Consider the following 17,325-nt stretch of genomic DNA (forward strand, 5'->3'; position numbering starts at 1 on the left):
TTGTAGAATCTTATAAAATATATTGAATTATCGTAAATATTACTTTATTATAAATATCGTTTATTTATTATTTTAAAATATAATTAAATTACTGTTTATAAATTATTAAAAACTTTATATTATTTGTAATCAGCACCATCAAGCGTCAAAAAATGTAACTATTTCACTATCCTCCATAATGATAATTGAAATTTTCCTTAATGTCATATTTGACAATTATAAGAATAAAATATAAAACAAACTTTATTGTATAATAGCCATGCATTTTTTGTGCGACATAATGTATATATTTTACATATAAAAAACAGGTATAAAATTAAAATATATTAAATATATTAATATATTGTCATTTATTCTATATTTATTTTTTGTATTTAACTTTGTAATGGCACATTATTTTTTATTCCATAAAATAACACATTAAGATATTTTAGATTTGTTATATATTTCGTACATTTAAATAATACAAAAAAATTTGAAAAAATTCATCGATATATTTTCAAATATTTACTTTAGAAATTTTTAATTAAATGATGAAAAAAATATTATATAAATTTTATATTTGTAATAATTTCATTATAATAAAAATGAATATTTTACTGGATTAAAAAAATTGAGTTAGTAAAATAATATAAGAATATTCTAAATATTTTTATAATATTTTAAATATCTCTAAAATGATAATTTGTGGTATATGAAATATTACGTTTTAAATATTTTTTGCAACATAATATTATAAAAAAATATAAATTTTGTATTAAAGACTATATTGTTTCAGCATAATATTATGACATGTTATAGAAATATATATTAACAAAATGGCAGAGAAAACTACAATAGGTGGTATTCCAGTTGAATGTTTAACTGGAGAACCTGCAGCTATTTGGTCTGGTTGGCGTATATTGGGAGATAGAGAACTTGTTAGAGAAGCATCTGCAAAAGGCACTCATATTAATCTTGCTTATAAATGTTTAGCTTACAGAAGAAGATGTTCTATTGAAAATGCTCAATGTTATTTCAATAAAGAAGTAGAAATTTGGATTATAGAACTTCTAAAAAGACATCAAATTTATAAAGCTTCTCATATTTTAAATAATATGGTATATAAATTTTAAATTATTGATATGAATTTATTAAAAAAAATGTTTTTAATAAATGTAATAAATATATTTTATAATATATTTTTTTCACAGAATAAAGATCCAGTAAAATATATATTTGAAGTTTGTGTAAATTGTAAAGATTATATGTTAAGAAATTATTTATCAGAGCACTTAATAAGTATTGCATGTTTTGAAAATGAATATATAAATTCATGGAATATAATAAAAAGCATTTCGCAATTTGAACAAAAACATATGTAAGTTTTTTATAAATTTATTAGATTTTTATTAGATTTAATAATTATTTTTTATTTCATATGAAAAATAAAAAATATAATTTATTTAGGATTAAAGATGGTTTAAGCACTTCTTTATGTATAGAAGATATTATAAAACTACCAGAAATTGTAAGGCAATCATTATGTACAGAATTATATTTTTCTTTAAATGAACAATCTCTTTTAAAAAATGTAACTAACAATATATTATGGGATTATTTATTATCAAATAATAAAATTGTTCCCATAAAGTTTTGGATTGATACTTATTATGGTAATAATACAATAGAAGAATCAAATATGATTAACGAAGAATATAAGTTATTGTTTAATAGTTTAGATATAGTTCCAAACATGATTGAAGCTATTGATTCTTCAAGTGCTAGTACCCTTATAAAAAATTTAACTAAAAATCATTTATGTAGGTAAGTCAACATAAAATATATTTATTAAAAAATATTTAAATATTTTATTTTATTTAATTATATATATAACATAAATATATAATATAAATATAATATAATATAAATAGGTATGGTATATTTGTTAAAAAAGAACAACAAGATGTAAAATTATTATTAGCACGTATTTTTGGAAATGCAATATCAATATCAGAATTCAACACGATATTATCATATAAATCTTGTAATATTAATAGAAATGAATTTATGAGCAGAATTGATAAAGAATTATGTCTGGCACGTTGTTTGAATCAAATAAATATTCAAGAAGATAAAATTAAAATTGCTGAATTATATGATGCATTAACAAAAATGTGTGAAAGTCAAGAACAGAATATGTTAATAGAAGGAATTTTTAAAACAATTTATTATCTTTCTGATGATACCATTGAATATTTGAAAGAAAATTATTTAATAGTTTTAGTATTAATATTTTCATATTTATCTAAAGAAAATGCAGTATATAATCAAAATAAAAATACAACTATGAAACAAAATATATTAAGAGATATATTTATAAGTGAAAATGGTTTACAATTATGTGATTATAATATTTCAAATGAAATTCTTCAAAATACATTAGAACAAATATCAATTCTTAAATCTATTATAGAAAAAAAACAAAAGAAAGAAGTGACAATATATGAATTATTAGATGGTTACAAAAATTTAAATATAAAACGTTTATATAAATGGCGTTTTAATAATGAGCCTATGCCTTATTTTTCTAATGAAATTCTTGTTAAAAAATATGGATATACAGAAACATTAACATATGAATACTACTTGAAAGAAGCCCGTCCTAATATGGCTATATTTAGTTTAAAACATTCCCAAGGAAAACTAATTGGAAATATTTCTTGTAGAAGGTAAAATTAATAATTAATTCTTATAATAAAAAATAAAAAATTATATTTATAATATAATTATTACATTATTTATAGGAAACATAAAGCAGCTTTATATGCACATATTTTTGCCTTACGAAATTTAAATAAACCAGAAATATTGCATACTTGTATTTCTTTCATTGAAATGTTAAATATTGATTCAGAAAATTTAAGACTTCATATAACTGTGGCAAATTATATTGATAAGGAAATTAATATTTCTATTGGTAATTATTTCTATTATTTATTGAATATTTAATAAATTGAAATTTGATATTCATAAGTTCCAATATATTATATCATTCAATTCACAGGAAATTTACTAGAAAATATAATTTATGGAAATGAAGATGATTTAAAATCTGTAATGGCTTATCTTGAAAGTAGTTTTCAAAAAAATTTTGTTGAAAGTTTGATTGATGATAGTCAGCAATTTATAAATATATTGAAGATATGGGATATTATTGTACGATTTGCAAGGATGCACAATTTTTCTTTGCCAATTAGTTTATTAAAATTTTTAGCAAATCAGAATTTCTGGTTTGAATTTGTGTTAGTTTGTCAGATATTTAATTATTCTTTGAATCAGGTAATAATTTAAATTTTAAATAATTTAGACAAATTATTTAAATATGATGGATAAATATGGATAAATAAATTATTGAATAAAAGATAATTTTATAAGCAAAAATAAATTTTTCATTTGTTTTTTATTTAAACTTCATTTTTAAAAAATCGAATTATCAACAATCACATTAAATATGTTTTTTCTTCAATTTTGTTTGTAAAATCTTTTTTATATTTTTTACTTAAAATATTTTTATTTAAAATTTAAAAAAAATTCTTTTTTTTTTTATCTTTAGGTATTGGAAAATGCAAAACATTTTGAAGATACAATTCTCAGAGAACATTTGTTAACTTGTTTGTGCAATGTTCAACTTACAAAATCTCAATTAGCTGTTTGTAGCGAACAGAAGATAAAATCACGAGATCATAGACAATCATTATATTATAAAATTGGTGTTAAACAAAATGTAAATAATAAATAATATATTTTTATAGTAAATTTTATTAAGTATTAAACTATTTTGTTATTTAATAGGAATCGCCAATTTATGATTCTCCAGTATTAACAGATTCAGCAAGTACTTCTGAATCTCATGATATGTATGAATATGCTATAAATGACAATATTTGTTCTCCAGATGATGATTTATGGTTGATTATTCTAAAATGTCATCAAAGCCCAGATCCACCTGGTGCTTTAATAAATTCATCTCGGTTAACCTTAAGACCTTTTCTTGCAGTTTTAGCAACTTGTTATGAGGTATTATATTTTCAATAATTTTAAAATTTTTATATTCTATAAAATATTTAACAATATTATACTGTATTATAAAATATTATATTTCTATTAAACATATTTTTTAGCCATCTTCAATAACAGCATATTGTTATTCTTGGATGGTAATATCTACTACAGATAAAGAAATTCTTTCTAATTATAATGAATGTTTAGAACAACAAATATGGACAGCCAATCAAGTTTCTAATTTATTAGAGCAAATGGTAAAAAATGGATATATCAATATTCTTAATAAAGCTTACAAAATTTTTATGCCTGTAAGTGAATTTTTATCTATTATCATACAAATATATTGTATATTTTAATAATATAGTTTAATAATATAAATAATATAATAAGTTTAATAATACAAATTAATTATAGGAAAATCTCTTTAATTTATTTTTTGAATTTCTCGAACAATGTGCAATTTATGGTAATTTCAAAGATTATCAACAAAATTTATTGGATTTTAAAACACAATGTGTAGATCTCAAATTTAATGTATGTATTAAACGTTATTTTTATTTTTATTTCATTTATTTTTTAACATTTTAATAACTTTTAGGATGCAATGGATTGGAACTGTTCAGATATTACATACTTGAATAATTTATATTGGATTGCTACTGTTACAATTAAATGCATTATTGCAACACTCGCTTATGGACTAAAAAGTTCGCATTTGCAAATAAAATTCCTTGAAATTTTAATAAAATGTAATTTTCATAAAAATTTCCCAGGTATTATAATGAATTATTATTTAATTTTTATTAATATTAATTAAAAAATAATTTTCTTATACAGTTTTTACTATTACAGTTTTCGTTCCAAACTTTCAATCTTTCCTACAAATTATAAAAATTCTTCAAAAAACTAATGTCACATTAAATTTTGCGGCATTCTCAGTATCAGATAATATTTATAGTTTTGATACAGAAATTCATAGATGTATTGATGATTTAATAAGAATCGAAAATTATGCTAGTGCTTTAGAATTATCAAATGTTGTGGGATTCAGTTTATCTGAAATAATTTTAGCTCAGGTATTATCTTTTATATTATATGTTTAATATATATATTTATTATTATATTATAATAATATAATATAAATAATATATAATATATAATGTTATATATAATATTTTATATTTTATGATTTTTGTTTTTATTTTATATTCTATCACATTAATATTTATAGTATCGAAGTAAATTTAAATATTATATTCATAAAAATGAAAAAATTGAAGATAATTTTTGGTATGAATGTGCATTAAATTTTAAAAAATATAATATTCCATATAAAGAAGTAGTAGAATTTTTTGTTGAGCATGCTGAAAAAGTTACTTCTCATAAGGAAAGGTATGTATTATTTTTATTAATTAAAAAAAAATCATAAATTTAATTTTTACAAAAAAATATACCTTTCAACAGATATGAAATATTAAAACTAGCTTTTGAAACTTTAAAAAATATTGAAACAGAACAGCAAGATATTTATACACTGGAAATGGCAATGTGGAAATCATGTATATTAGCAGGTCCCGAAAGTATACAATTAGATAATGGACCTTATATTTTTAATAAATTAAAAACAGAATTATTATCAGGATTAAATAAATTGAAATTTAGCTATACATTAAATAATGTACAGGAAAGAAATGCAGCTAAAATTTTAATTGATACATTAATTGATTTAGGTAAATTAGATATTGCACTGAGAATAACTACAATCTTTAATTTTAAACATAAGGTAAATTTTAATAAATTTTAATTAATAAATATCAATAAATCTCAATAATTTTAATTTTATTTTCAGGATTTACAAATTCTAATATTATGTTTGAGTCTAGCAGAAGGAGAAATTTTACCAAATGATTTAACTATTGAACAACAAAATCTTCTAAAAGAAGTAAATAAGAATAAACAACAAAAATATAGTGCCTTAAAGAATCGTAGCTTACAAAGATTTTCTTCATCTTCTTCATGTATCTTCTCTTTTTGATTTATATTTTCATTATAATCAGTTGTTAACTAATGTATACTTAAAAATTAAAATAAAAATTTTTATTACAGTAGTTACTTCAATCAATATAAATGAAATGTCAAAAGATAAAACAAACATACAAGTGGAATGTTTATTAATTTTACAAAAATTATTTGATATTCTGGAACATGGCTTAGACATATGTCTTAGAATTGTTCTATGTTATAAATTAGCAATGCAATTAGAGAAAAGTTATCAGGTATTATTAGTATTAAACAATCCAATTCAGTTTTTACAAGAAGTTACAGAAAGTAATATTAAAGATAAATCTGAAATTATTAATGATATAATTATTGCATATAAAATAGATAATGATACTGTTGCAACATTTTTGGCTGAAAATATTACTCTAAACATTACTTCTGCTGTAAAAGGTATATAATGATAATAATTTTAAATATACTATAAATTCATAACTATAAGAAATTATTATTTCTCTAGGTGGATATGAAAATAATATTTGTTTATGGGAATATTCTTTAAATACGAATTTTCGTGTTATTATGGAATTGTGTAATGATGTTTCACTCCTCGGTTGGAAGCTTTTAAAAACGGTAAATAAATTACTTGGTCATTCTCATGGTGAAAAGACAAATGGTAATAAAATATAATTATTAATTATATTACCTATGTAACACAAGGTATTATTATTTAATTCTTTTTTGTTATTTAGCATTAACCCTTAAAACAATCGTGGAATTATTAATACGAGCTCATGATTGTTTTACAACTTCTTGCAATATGGAAGGAATTGCATCAGTATTATGTAAATGTCAAATTTTCTCAAATATTTTACAAAATCTTAAATATTGGACATTATTGGTATATCATTTTTTAAAAATATAAATAAACAAAATTTTATACAATATATGTATAAGATATATAATATCAAATAATTTTAGGTCCGCCTTGTAACAGGTGTTGGTCGTTTTACAGAAATGAATTATATATTTCAAATTCTAAAAGAAAATGATCAATTTGAATTTTTACTTGGAAAAGGATTAAATAAGGTTTTTTTCATTTTTTATTTCTTCAAATACATATAAACTTTATTCATATAAATATATAATATTATAAAATATATTAGGTTACTGGTTTAGAAACAGCACTTTTGGATTTTCTTAAACATCATTGTCCTGAAAATAAAGAGCTTTTTACTCTAGTAGCCTTACATTTTCGATTATATCATGAATTAGCACTTATGTGGGAAAATGAAGCAAAAGATTTAATCAAAACAATAATATCAGATGCTACAAAAGAATATAATAAATTACAAAATAATGTTCAACATGAAATAAAATTTATTAAAACTGAATATATTCAAAAACAGTTACAATTAATTATAACTAATTATACTCATGCAACAGAATACTATTTACAGGTAAAATATCATTTACTTTTTTTTCTAAAATAATTTAAATTTAAAAATTTATTTTTCATCTGAATATATATGAATTATAGGCTAATAAATTAAATCTTGCTAGTCAATGTTCTGATCAAGTACAATTAGTAGCTCTTCAACTTTCACTTTTTAATACATCTTATAATCAACAAGTAATTTGTATACTTAATTTAAAACCTGAAGATATTGATAAAGTATTGTGTCATAATTTAAGTTTCTCTCAAAGTTTTATTATTGTTCATGCTTATAATCACCATGTAGATTGGGCTAATTTGATTTATAATCATTGTATATTAAATGGAGAAACAAAATATTTAAAAGATTTCATAACAGTAAATAAGCTCACTCCAGGTCTTGTACAAGATTGTGTACGAAGGCAAGTTAATTATTATTTTAAAAAGTTTTGTAAATCTCTTACTATTTTAATTATCATTTATTAATCTTTATTATAGATATAGATTGGAAAAAAGTATTACTCATACTATGACAAATAATATGAAAATATTAATTTCTGAATTATCAGATGTGGAGTGTAAATATGTATTAGCAAGTCAATTAGGATTTAAAAATATTGTAGAAGCAATGCTTAATAATCCTATGATAGGTGCATATCTTAAAGATACTGTATGGAAAAAAGGATATAATGCTACTTAAATACCTATAATATATTCTAAATATATATAAATAAATATATATTTTAGCTTTTTTAAACCATATATTTCCTATAAACATTCATAAACATTGTAATATCCAAAATATATGTACATTATTATAAATTTGTTTATTCTATTCATTAATATACATGTAAATGCATGCAAGTGATATAGCATTCTTATAATTTATTGTGATGTTATTTTGCAATTCAATGGATTTATATTTTTAATAGAAGTCTTGATTTTATATATAAAATTACATTTTAATCCGTGTAATTTTTAGCACATGGTTTATATATTTTTATAACAATTACATGTATATATGTATGTATATATATATATACCACACATCATATCATTTTCATATATATTTTGATATACATTATATTTATATTTTTATTTTAAAAAATAGTAAAATTAATCAAATAATGAAGTCATTTCTTAAGTCGTCTATATATATTTTATAGAACAAATATAGATAAAAATAATAAAAAGAGAATAGAAATAAAAATTATAAAAATTCGGGAATCGATATTATTTTTAAAATATCGCAAATAAAACAAAGAAATAAATAATAAAAGAAAGACAGAGATAGAATAAAGATTGATCGTTAATGCCATCTTTTATACATGTATGATATCTAATCTATAACTAGGATAAACTAAAATAAGAAAATCAGTATTATTGGATATTTTACTTTTTATTTTTGTAGAGATTTTTTTGAAAATTGATAGATGGTGCTGATAATCAATTCTTATTCTATCTTATTCTATTATTTTGCTATTTACTTTCCTTATCTAAATTTTTGTTTTGTCACGGCACTCTAAAAATAACATTCATTTTACAATTTTTAATCTATCTTTATCTATTCTCATACTATTTACTTTCTTTGTCCATACTCTTTATTGAATTTCATATTTCTTATGAAATGAAATGATTTAAAAATAATAATGAATGAAAATATAAGTTATAAAAAAATATATCATTTTCAAAATGAAAAGACAGCAATTTTAAAATTAGATGTATACATAAAAAAATATGAAAAAAAGTTCGGAAAAATTTCATCTCAAAAAACTTTGCCACCAAAACAATTAAAATTATTAAATCTTATGCATAAATTAATAAAAACTATAGAAAAAGAGGAAATCGAGAAACAACAAGGTACAATTTTATAATATTTCAGATATTATTAAAAGATATTTAAAATTAAGATATTATTATTAAATATTTAATTTCATTGTTTTTTTCTTTTTATTTCATAGCATTTCAATTACTGAAGACATCTAATGATGCAATAAGAACAACTATTTCTACGTTTCAAGATTCAATGAAACGATATAAAGAAAGCGTAAGAACTGAATTTGCAAAACTTGATTGTTTAAGTACAAATCGACTTTTAAATATTAATTATATACATATATAATTTATCAATGTCAAATTAAATATTAAAATTATAAAAAAATATAGAATTATTATTAAATTTAAAATATTTTAAATATTTAAAAAAAAAATTAATATAATATATTAATTTATATGAATTCACTTTAATATAAACATAATTAAATATAATTTATTATAAATCAACATAACTTTAGTATTTTATATCATCACATATTATTTTCTATTTACAAAATAATTTATATTATAATTAATTTAATAAAATAAAATAATTCTGAATCTGTATATTATATGCAATATAATATACAAGAAACAAGAAAATTTGTATAAAAAATAATAAATATAAAAATAAAAAAAAATTATCTCTTTATTATTTCATTACAATATATAATCTATAATATATCAATTCATATTATACAAAAGAAATTATGAATTAGATTTTCACGATTTTAAATTATTTGCATTCGATCGACGTTTAATGAAATTTATTAATCATTAATATTTTTCTTTCTTTTTATGTTCATATCAAAATAACAATGTATTACTTATATTCTATTGTAGATTTTCAGCTATATGAAAATCGCAATGTTCCTGATATTTTGATAGAGATATCATTTAATAACATTTTAAACATTGTTTAGAAAGAACTCAATTAGATGAATTTTTTTTTATTAAAAAATTAGAAATATCATTTTTTTTCTTCCTTTTTGAAGTATTTATCTTAAATTTATTTTTTCCTTTTGATGTTTTCACTAAAATATTTTTTGTATTATCTTTATTATCTTTTGCTTTCATATATAATTTTGCTTCTTTTTGTAAATCCAATGGTAACAATGCAAGTACAGTGGGATCAATATTATTCAAATCGGGAAATATTTCTTCTAATTTTGTAATATTTTGGGTATTATTTATTTCATTATTTTGATTGAATTTTATAAATGGCCTATTTTCAATCTCATTATTTTTGTATTGTTTACAATTTTTTTCTTTTGCATTTAAATTTAATTTTTCATCAAAATTGTTTTCATTTCTTATATTATTTACATTTATTTTTTCTAATTCAATATTTAAATTTATATTATCATTTAATTCAATTAATTCATTATGTGCAAACATATCTTTTAAATCACTTTCTTTTGAATTAAAAATATTTACAAAAAATGATTCTTTAAAGTCATTTTGATTCAAGGAATCATTCAAATTTATTTTTCTTTCATAAAATGCGTTTGTTTTATCTCGTTCATTTAACGAAGTAATTAAATTGTTTAATTTTTTAGAAGTAGGAGAATAATCTATTTTTGTATCAGAAATTTGTTCATTTAATTGCATATTTTTAGGTTTCTTTTCAATATTTTTCAATTTATTATTTAATAGATTATTATTTTCATTACTATTAGAATATGAACTAATAATGTTATCTACACTTAAATCATTTCTTATTGATTTAATATTGACTATTGAATGTGAATTTTCTATCTTCATATTTTTTATTTGAACATTTTTCTGATGATATTCTGAATTATTTGATTTAAAGAAATTTCGAAAATTTTTACTACCTTTAACTGCTATAAATTTACTAGCTGATATACCTAAATATGCAATTGGACATTGTGTTGATTTAGACACAATATTCACACAACGAATTGTCATATTTTTTGGTTTATATGAATTTAAAGTATATGAACGTGATTGAGATACTATAGTCTTGTTTTGATAATAATGATAACATATTGTAACTAATGTTGCGCGTCGCTCATTTTCCGTAAGATCTTGTTCGAGACGCTCACAAATTTCTGCCGATAATTCACTGATCCAATGTTTTAACTGTAAAAAAAATCTCATGTATTAAAAAAATTGTAAAAAAAAATTATTCATGATTTTTATTTGTGCACATTTCACACTACCATATTTAATGACGTTATAGCTTGTTTTCCTGGAAACTTTTTACATGCTCCAATTGATTTTGATACCAATCGTACAGTAACAGGTTCATTGTCTATGCCTCGAGCAATATTATATAACCACAATCTAAATAAATGAATTAATATAATATAATTTTTTTTAGAATAGATTTTATATAATATTATTTTTTTATCAAAGTTGTAATTAAAAAAAATTATAAACACACCCTGTTTTTTCATCAAAACGTTTTTGCAAATATTGTAATGAATATTGTAATAAATCACCCATAACATTACAATTCAAAGATTCAGTAACAATATCTCCAAATTTACCACCAAGATTTCTAACTTTTTTTATTGGTAATGTTGAATATAATGTTAATACTGCAGCTGCAGGTAATATTGTTTGTCGATTTGGTTTATGTAATCCACATGCCAATTTAGCTAATATCTAAAAATATAAAATATTGATATATTTCTTCTAATTAAATATAATATTGACATTCATATTTTTCATTCAATTTATAACATATAATATATAAAATATTTTTTTTTACCTTATTTTGTGCAATACCTGCAGAACATTTGAAACCTATTTTATCAGATATATCAGTTCTTATTTTTTCAACTATTAATCCTGCTATTGCAAGTTTTTGTGCTTCTATATCTTCAAATTCCTCAAAAACATTTTTTATCCAAGTTTTTATGCCTTTACTTCTTTCTTCTAAAAACTCATATTATATATCATTAATATATTTATTTATATATATTAATATATATATTTTTATTTATTTATTTATTTGTAATGATAAAAGTTCATATTCTTTTTTACCTTCATCATTCTTTCCAATTTCTGAATATCCTACTACAAATGTATTTGAAAGCTGTGTTGCTAAATCTGAAAAATTTAAATTTGTGGACATTCTTTTATGAACCATATCAGTAATATCTAAATATGCTTCATCCACACTAGCTCGTTCTATAACATTACAGTGTTCTTTTATAATATTAATAACTTCACGGCCAGCATTTCTATATCTGTATGGAGATATAAAATTTTTTAAATTTTTATATTCTATAAAAACTTTAAACTTCAAATTTATAACTTTTTATATACCTTGATATATCAGCTTTTCCACGAAGGCATGGTACACTAACTAAAATAAGATCTGGACATTTTTCTTTAGCTTCTTCACCTCTCATATGTCTCGTAACACCATATTCTCTTGCTTCATAATTAACAGCAATTATTCTATTTCAAAAATATTATCAATTATTATTATATATCTAAAATTCAATTATTTAATCGTAATTTATATTGAACATTATATTTTACCCTCCTAATTGCCATTGATTATATTGCACAACAGCAAGGGGTTTTCCAATATATTGTGGTTGAAGTTTTGTTTCAACTTGACAAAAAAAACAATCCATATCTATTAAAACAACAATTCTGTCATCATTTAGATTTGCCATTATAAAATCCAAGTTATTAATTAAAATCGTTAATTATAGATTAAGAATATATCTTTACAATTACAGATTAAGAATATAACTATCTTTACAATATTATTCATCTAATATTTGTCAATATACGAAATTAAAATTATAAATTTACACAAACATTGTTTTGATATAATAAAATAATATAATACAAATATAAAACTATATATTATATAATATACATAGCTAAAAGTAAATTAATAAAAAAAAATTAATTTTAACGACAATTTGATAAAATTTTAAATTTAATTTAAAGAAAATAATCGTTCCTAAAATTATATTATTCTGTAAAAATAAACTATAAGAATTACTAGTCTATTTTAAACTGTAAAAATAAATTTGGCAACAATGTTTGAATTTTCATTTAGATATAATCAAGTTACTAGAAATTACTAATTTTTTACTTTCGCGCTTTTTTGCGATTTTATAATATAATGTTTATAATATATATCATAAATTATATAAAAATACAATAAAACGATTATAATTTAGTACAATAGTAATATAGCATAAATATTTTCTATATTTATATTAATATATTAATTCATTTATATTAATTATATATAGCACAGTTACTTAAAAAATAGTTACAGTAATAATAATATTAATATTAGTAATAATATTATGAGTAATAGTAATAATAATAGTAATGATAATATGGTAATAATAATTATATACTATAACTCATAATATACATATTGTATGTATAATTTTATTTTTTCAGATTTTATAAATTTTAAAGTTTTAATTACTAAGACTATCTTTTTATATTTGCAAGTATTTTATTAATAGTAACTTTTTTTATAAATTTTTTTGCTATTAATTTTTATTTAATTCATTCATCTAATAGAAATCTATTAAATTTATTATCTAATATATTTATATTATATATTATATTTGATATATTTTATATTATATTTGATTATTCAATTATAAAAATTGTACTTATAAAAAATTCAAATTTACTTTATATTAATATTTGTTTAATCAATGTAAAAACTTTAAATATAAGTACTATAATTTTTTCAAAAAAATTATATATTTCTTTTATTATTTGAAAAATTGGTAGATTTTCATTTATTACAATTATAATAATTATAATATTTATATTGAATATTTATATAACATTATATATATTTATAATTAATTTTTTTACATTTTATTTTTTTCATTTATTCATAATACTAAAAATAGCACTTCTAATACTAGAAAAAGCCATATTGTCAAGTTTAACACCATGATTTGAACATAAAACAAGTTACAGAAATAATCATCTTTCATTATTGGATCTTTAATAGTTTTATATATAATCAATAAACATAAATTATTTTAAAAAATATTATCATTATTATAAGAAATAAAAAAAGAATATATAGTATTTCATTAATATTTATTTATTAAATTATATATTATTTTAAAATATTTTTAGAACACATAGTAGTATTTAATATTTGTTGTCCTGCATGTGTCAAGTGTTATATTTACGAACATAAAATATTTTATGATTTATTGAAAATACAGATTACACAAATACCTGTCAAGTTTCGGAACACTTCGATTGTTGCTAATACAATATAAACGTTTTTTTTTTCTAAAGTTTTATTCTTTATTTTATTTAAATATAATTTACAAATCGAATAATAGTGTGAAAAACTAATAGTTTTGTGATAATGCCAAGTAAAAAGAAAAAATATAATGCACGTTTTCCAGCAGTGAGTATTGAATTACTCTACACAGTTTGGAAAAATTTTTCACGACGATATTGACACTTCATATAAATTATATGTTTATAATTTTAATAAAAACAATTGTAATTTATTTGTAACCATATTTAAATTATGAAGAAATACAAAATAAAAAAGAGTTATATATAATAATTTTTAATATATATGCCTAACCTATCTTTACAAATGTACTTAGGGTAGAATAAAAAAAATTATGCAGACTGATGAAGAAGTTGGAAAAGTTGCACAAGCAGTACCAATTATAATTTATATCCTTTTTAAATTAATAATAAAAATAATTTTAATAAATGTATCTATATAATCTAATATTTTTGTTGTTTATGTTATAGATCTTTAAGCTATTATAATATCTAATTTTGAAAATAAATTTCTTAACTATTTATATACCTAGAACATTAGAATTGTTTGTGCATTCATTACTTACAAAAACCATGGAAATCACAAGTGCCAAAAATGCCAAAACTTTGAGTCCATCTCATATGTAAGTAAGATTTTTTAAAATTAATTAATTTGATTATTTGATGTTACATATTTGACATTAATTTATTTATTAATCATTTTTAAATTAAATTTATTTATAGGAAACAATGTATTTTATCAGAAAGTCGCTTTGATTTTTTAAAGGATTTAGTAAAATCTTTACCAGATGTATCAGGACCTGATGAAGAAGTGCCTACACCACCATTAACACCTGCTCCAATAAATACAAATACAAATATATCAAATACATCTACAATACAACATTCAGATGTAGTGTAAGTATTAAATAACTTATTTGATGTTTGTAAATCTTAAATGAATTATATTTTTATAGAGTTCAGAAGCAGCAAATGGGATTAACTACTGAGATAAATATAGAACATAAAAATTCAAAAGATAATGGAGGAATAGGAATATATAATTCAGGTGCTGTTAATGAAATGGTTAAAAATACAACTGTCCCTCAAGTTCCAAAATTTCAAATATCTGTGCCTGCATCATTTCAAATTAGTCAACCTAATTTTTATACAGAAGTTAATCCTATGAATTTAAGTACAAATACATCAGCTGTAAATACAAGTAATCAACCAACATCAAATTTTGCTCATACTGCTACTTTGGATGAAGATTATGATACATAGTTATTTTTCAAATATTAGAAATATAAATTTAAATTTGAAATAACAATTGAAATGTTTGCTCGAATAATATAAAATAATAACAAAGTTTTGTTTAAAAAGTTCATTTGATATGCTAGAAATAATTTTCATTATTTGAACAATTTTGTTACTTATATACTCTGACAATTATAAATTTTTATATTTTTATATATTTGTTCTATTAAATTATAAATCTTGTTCACATTAGTTAAAACTACATATTTGGTATTTAAAAAATATGTTGTACAACCCTACTCAATTATTATGAAACACTCATATTTTAAATACTTTATATTGATGTATACACATGTATAGTAAGTGTGAATATTTGGACTTACACAATTATTGTGGATTCTAAAACATATGTGTATTAAAAATAACTTAGTTACAGTTTTTCTTTGTTTATATATTTATAAACATATATTGTACATTTATGTAGGTACAAATATATTTACTTATTAAGGATATAGTTAGGCTTATATTTTGTAATTGGCAAAAATTTTACATGTACCTTATATAGTTTATAATATACTTTAAATATTTATGATTTGCAAAATTATGTATACAATAATAAGCTTTATAACTAAGATTTTTTACCTGTATAAATATAAATTTTTATAAGAAAAATTAGTATGATAAATTTTATATTGTTAATAATATTTAATATAATTCGTTTTAAAAATTGATATTGATAAATATCAATTCACAATATATTCATGTATTCACATACATTGTTCAAACACATACATACATTGTAATATTAAATGTCGATTATAAATAATTAAAATTGCTAAATTTTTCACAGTTCAATGTACATAACAATTAAATAAGAAAAAATTATTAAATTCTATAAAAACATAAATTGTAATATTCATTTACATAAAGAAGTTAAATTTAAATTCATTAAATTCATGAGATTATTAGATCATAGTTTCATTAAACAAATATATTAATTTACGAAAATTTCTTTTATAAAAAAAAGATAATTTTAATTAATTAATATTATAATAAATTTGAATTATATATTTTAAATTTAAAAAATATTTTCTTAGTATAATACAATATAAAATAATTGTAAACATTATTTATATGAAATACAGAATCTAAATATATTGTTTTTATAATAGCGTATTTGATATATTTCATATTTGTACTAAATTATTTATAATAAATATGGCATTTGTTTGTTCATTTAAAAATATAAACAATAATTATGTAAAAGAGCATAAAAAATTAGTACAAAGAAAAATATAAATATTATGTGTATTTCATATAGTAATCTTTTATTTCATAGATTGCTTGTAATAATAAAATGTAATTTATTTTCTTATATCAAACTAGAAATAGCAGAAAATTTATTATAAATCATATTTATTCTATATTAAAAATTTATATTAAAATATATTATTATTAAAATTTTCATGCATTTTTATACAAAATAAAATATATTTAAAATAATA

The 17,325-nt window shown here is 19.6% G+C and overlaps 4 protein-coding genes across 5 annotated transcripts; 3 read left to right on the plus strand and 1 right to left on the minus strand.

The window, feature by feature from the left end:
• The first annotated feature begins 121 nt into the window (after positions 1-121).
• On the plus strand, positions 122-8,302 carry SPG11 (spatacsin). Of its 2 annotated transcripts, none has more exons than XM_012495596.3 (23): positions 122-308; positions 779-1,100; positions 1,194-1,360; positions 1,450-1,806; positions 1,914-2,711; positions 2,787-2,959; positions 3,047-3,321; positions 3,596-3,766; positions 3,835-4,059; positions 4,164-4,355; positions 4,462-4,581; positions 4,646-4,820; positions 4,900-5,123; positions 5,279-5,439; positions 5,512-5,830; positions 5,897-6,065; positions 6,154-6,498; positions 6,566-6,721; positions 6,798-6,946; positions 7,027-7,134; positions 7,212-7,505; positions 7,586-7,902; positions 7,979-8,302. In XM_012495596.3, the coding sequence occupies exons 2-23, from the start codon at positions 819-821 to the stop codon at positions 8,178-8,180; spliced, it is 5,379 nt and encodes a 1,792-aa protein (XP_012351050.2). In that variant the 5' UTR covers positions 122-308; positions 779-818; the 3' UTR covers positions 8,181-8,302. The 2 variants fall into 2 exon arrangements, with proteins under 2 accessions (XP_012351050.2, XP_086771324.1); XM_086915198.1 differs by having other exon boundaries at positions 802-1,100.
• A 636-nt stretch (positions 8,303-8,938) lies between these two features.
• LOC116413877 (uncharacterized) lies at positions 8,939-9,763 on the plus strand. The gene is made up of 2 exons (XM_031914917.2): positions 8,939-9,340; positions 9,442-9,763. Exons 1-2 carry the CDS (start codon positions 9,130-9,132, stop codon positions 9,600-9,602), a joined length of 372 nt encoding a protein of 123 aa, XP_031770777.1. The 5' UTR covers positions 8,939-9,129; the 3' UTR covers positions 9,603-9,763.
• A 163-nt stretch (positions 9,764-9,926) lies between these two features.
• Positions 9,927-13,065, minus strand: DNApol-eta (DNA polymerase eta). The gene is made up of 8 exons (XM_086915199.1): positions 13,013-13,065; positions 12,815-12,914; positions 12,596-12,730; positions 12,311-12,516; positions 12,036-12,202; positions 11,706-11,929; positions 11,482-11,605; positions 9,927-11,401 (listed from the first exon to the last, which is right to left on the minus strand). Exons 1-8 carry the CDS (start codon positions 13,053-13,055, stop codon positions 10,226-10,228), a joined length of 2,175 nt encoding a protein of 724 aa, XP_086771325.1. The 5' UTR covers positions 13,056-13,065; the 3' UTR covers positions 9,927-10,225.
• Positions 13,066-14,182: 1,117 nt separating this feature from the next.
• On the plus strand, positions 14,183-16,727 carry NC2alpha (negative cofactor 2 alpha). Its single transcript, XM_086915212.1, has 5 exons — positions 14,183-14,693; positions 14,902-14,974; positions 15,114-15,207; positions 15,308-15,481; positions 15,541-16,727. Exons 1-5 carry the CDS (start codon positions 14,652-14,654, stop codon positions 15,845-15,847), a joined length of 690 nt encoding a protein of 229 aa, XP_086771338.1. The 5' UTR covers positions 14,183-14,651; the 3' UTR covers positions 15,848-16,727.
• Positions 16,728-17,325: the final 598 nt, after the last annotated feature.

Source organism: Apis florea, unplaced genomic scaffold (assembly GCF_048593485.1).
Source record: "Apis florea isolate Af1SG1 unplaced genomic scaffold, ASM4859348v1 contig_3772_pilon, whole genome shotgun sequence".
In the NCBI taxonomy this organism is placed as follows: domain Eukaryota; kingdom Metazoa; phylum Arthropoda; class Insecta; order Hymenoptera; family Apidae; genus Apis; species Apis florea.

Excerpts from the sequence above, each read along its gene's own strand:
- NC2alpha (XM_086915212.1), top strand. The coding sequence starts at position 14,652 with ATGCCAAGTAAAAAGAAAAAATATAATGCACGTTTTCCAGCA. Across the intron at positions 14,975-15,113 it reads AGCAGTACCAATTATAATTT|CTAGAACATTAGAATTGTTT; the intron begins ATATCCTTTTTA and ends CTATTTATATAC. Across the intron at positions 15,482-15,540 it reads ATACAACATTCAGATGTAGT|AGTTCAGAAGCAGCAAATGG; the intron begins GTAAGTATTAAA and ends ATATTTTTATAG.
- DNApol-eta (XM_086915199.1), bottom strand. The coding sequence starts at position 13,055 with ATGAATAATATTGTAAAGATAGTTATATTCTTAATCTGTAATT. Across the intron at positions 12,731-12,814 it reads AATCAATGGCAATTAGGAGG|AATAATTGCTGTTAATTATG; the intron begins GTAAAATATAAT and ends TTTTTGAAATAG. Across the intron at positions 11,930-12,035 it reads CAGGTATTGCACAAAATAAG|ATATTAGCTAAATTGGCATG; the intron begins GTAAAAAAAAAT and ends TTATATTTTTAG.
- SPG11 (XM_012495596.3), top strand. The coding sequence starts at position 819 with ATGGCAGAGAAAACTACAATAGGTGGTATTCCAGTTGAATGTTTAACT. Across the intron at positions 3,322-3,595 it reads TTAATTATTCTTTGAATCAG|GTATTGGAAAATGCAAAACA; the intron begins GTAATAATTTAA and ends TTTTATCTTTAG. Across the intron at positions 6,947-7,026 it reads TTAAATATTGGACATTATTG|GTCCGCCTTGTAACAGGTGT; the intron begins GTATATCATTTT and ends AAATAATTTTAG.
- LOC116413877 (XM_031914917.2), top strand. The coding sequence starts at position 9,130 with ATGAATGAAAATATAAGTTATAAAAAAATATATCATTTTCAAAATGAA. Across the intron at positions 9,341-9,441 it reads GGAAATCGAGAAACAACAAG|CATTTCAATTACTGAAGACA; the intron begins GTACAATTTTAT and ends TTTATTTCATAG.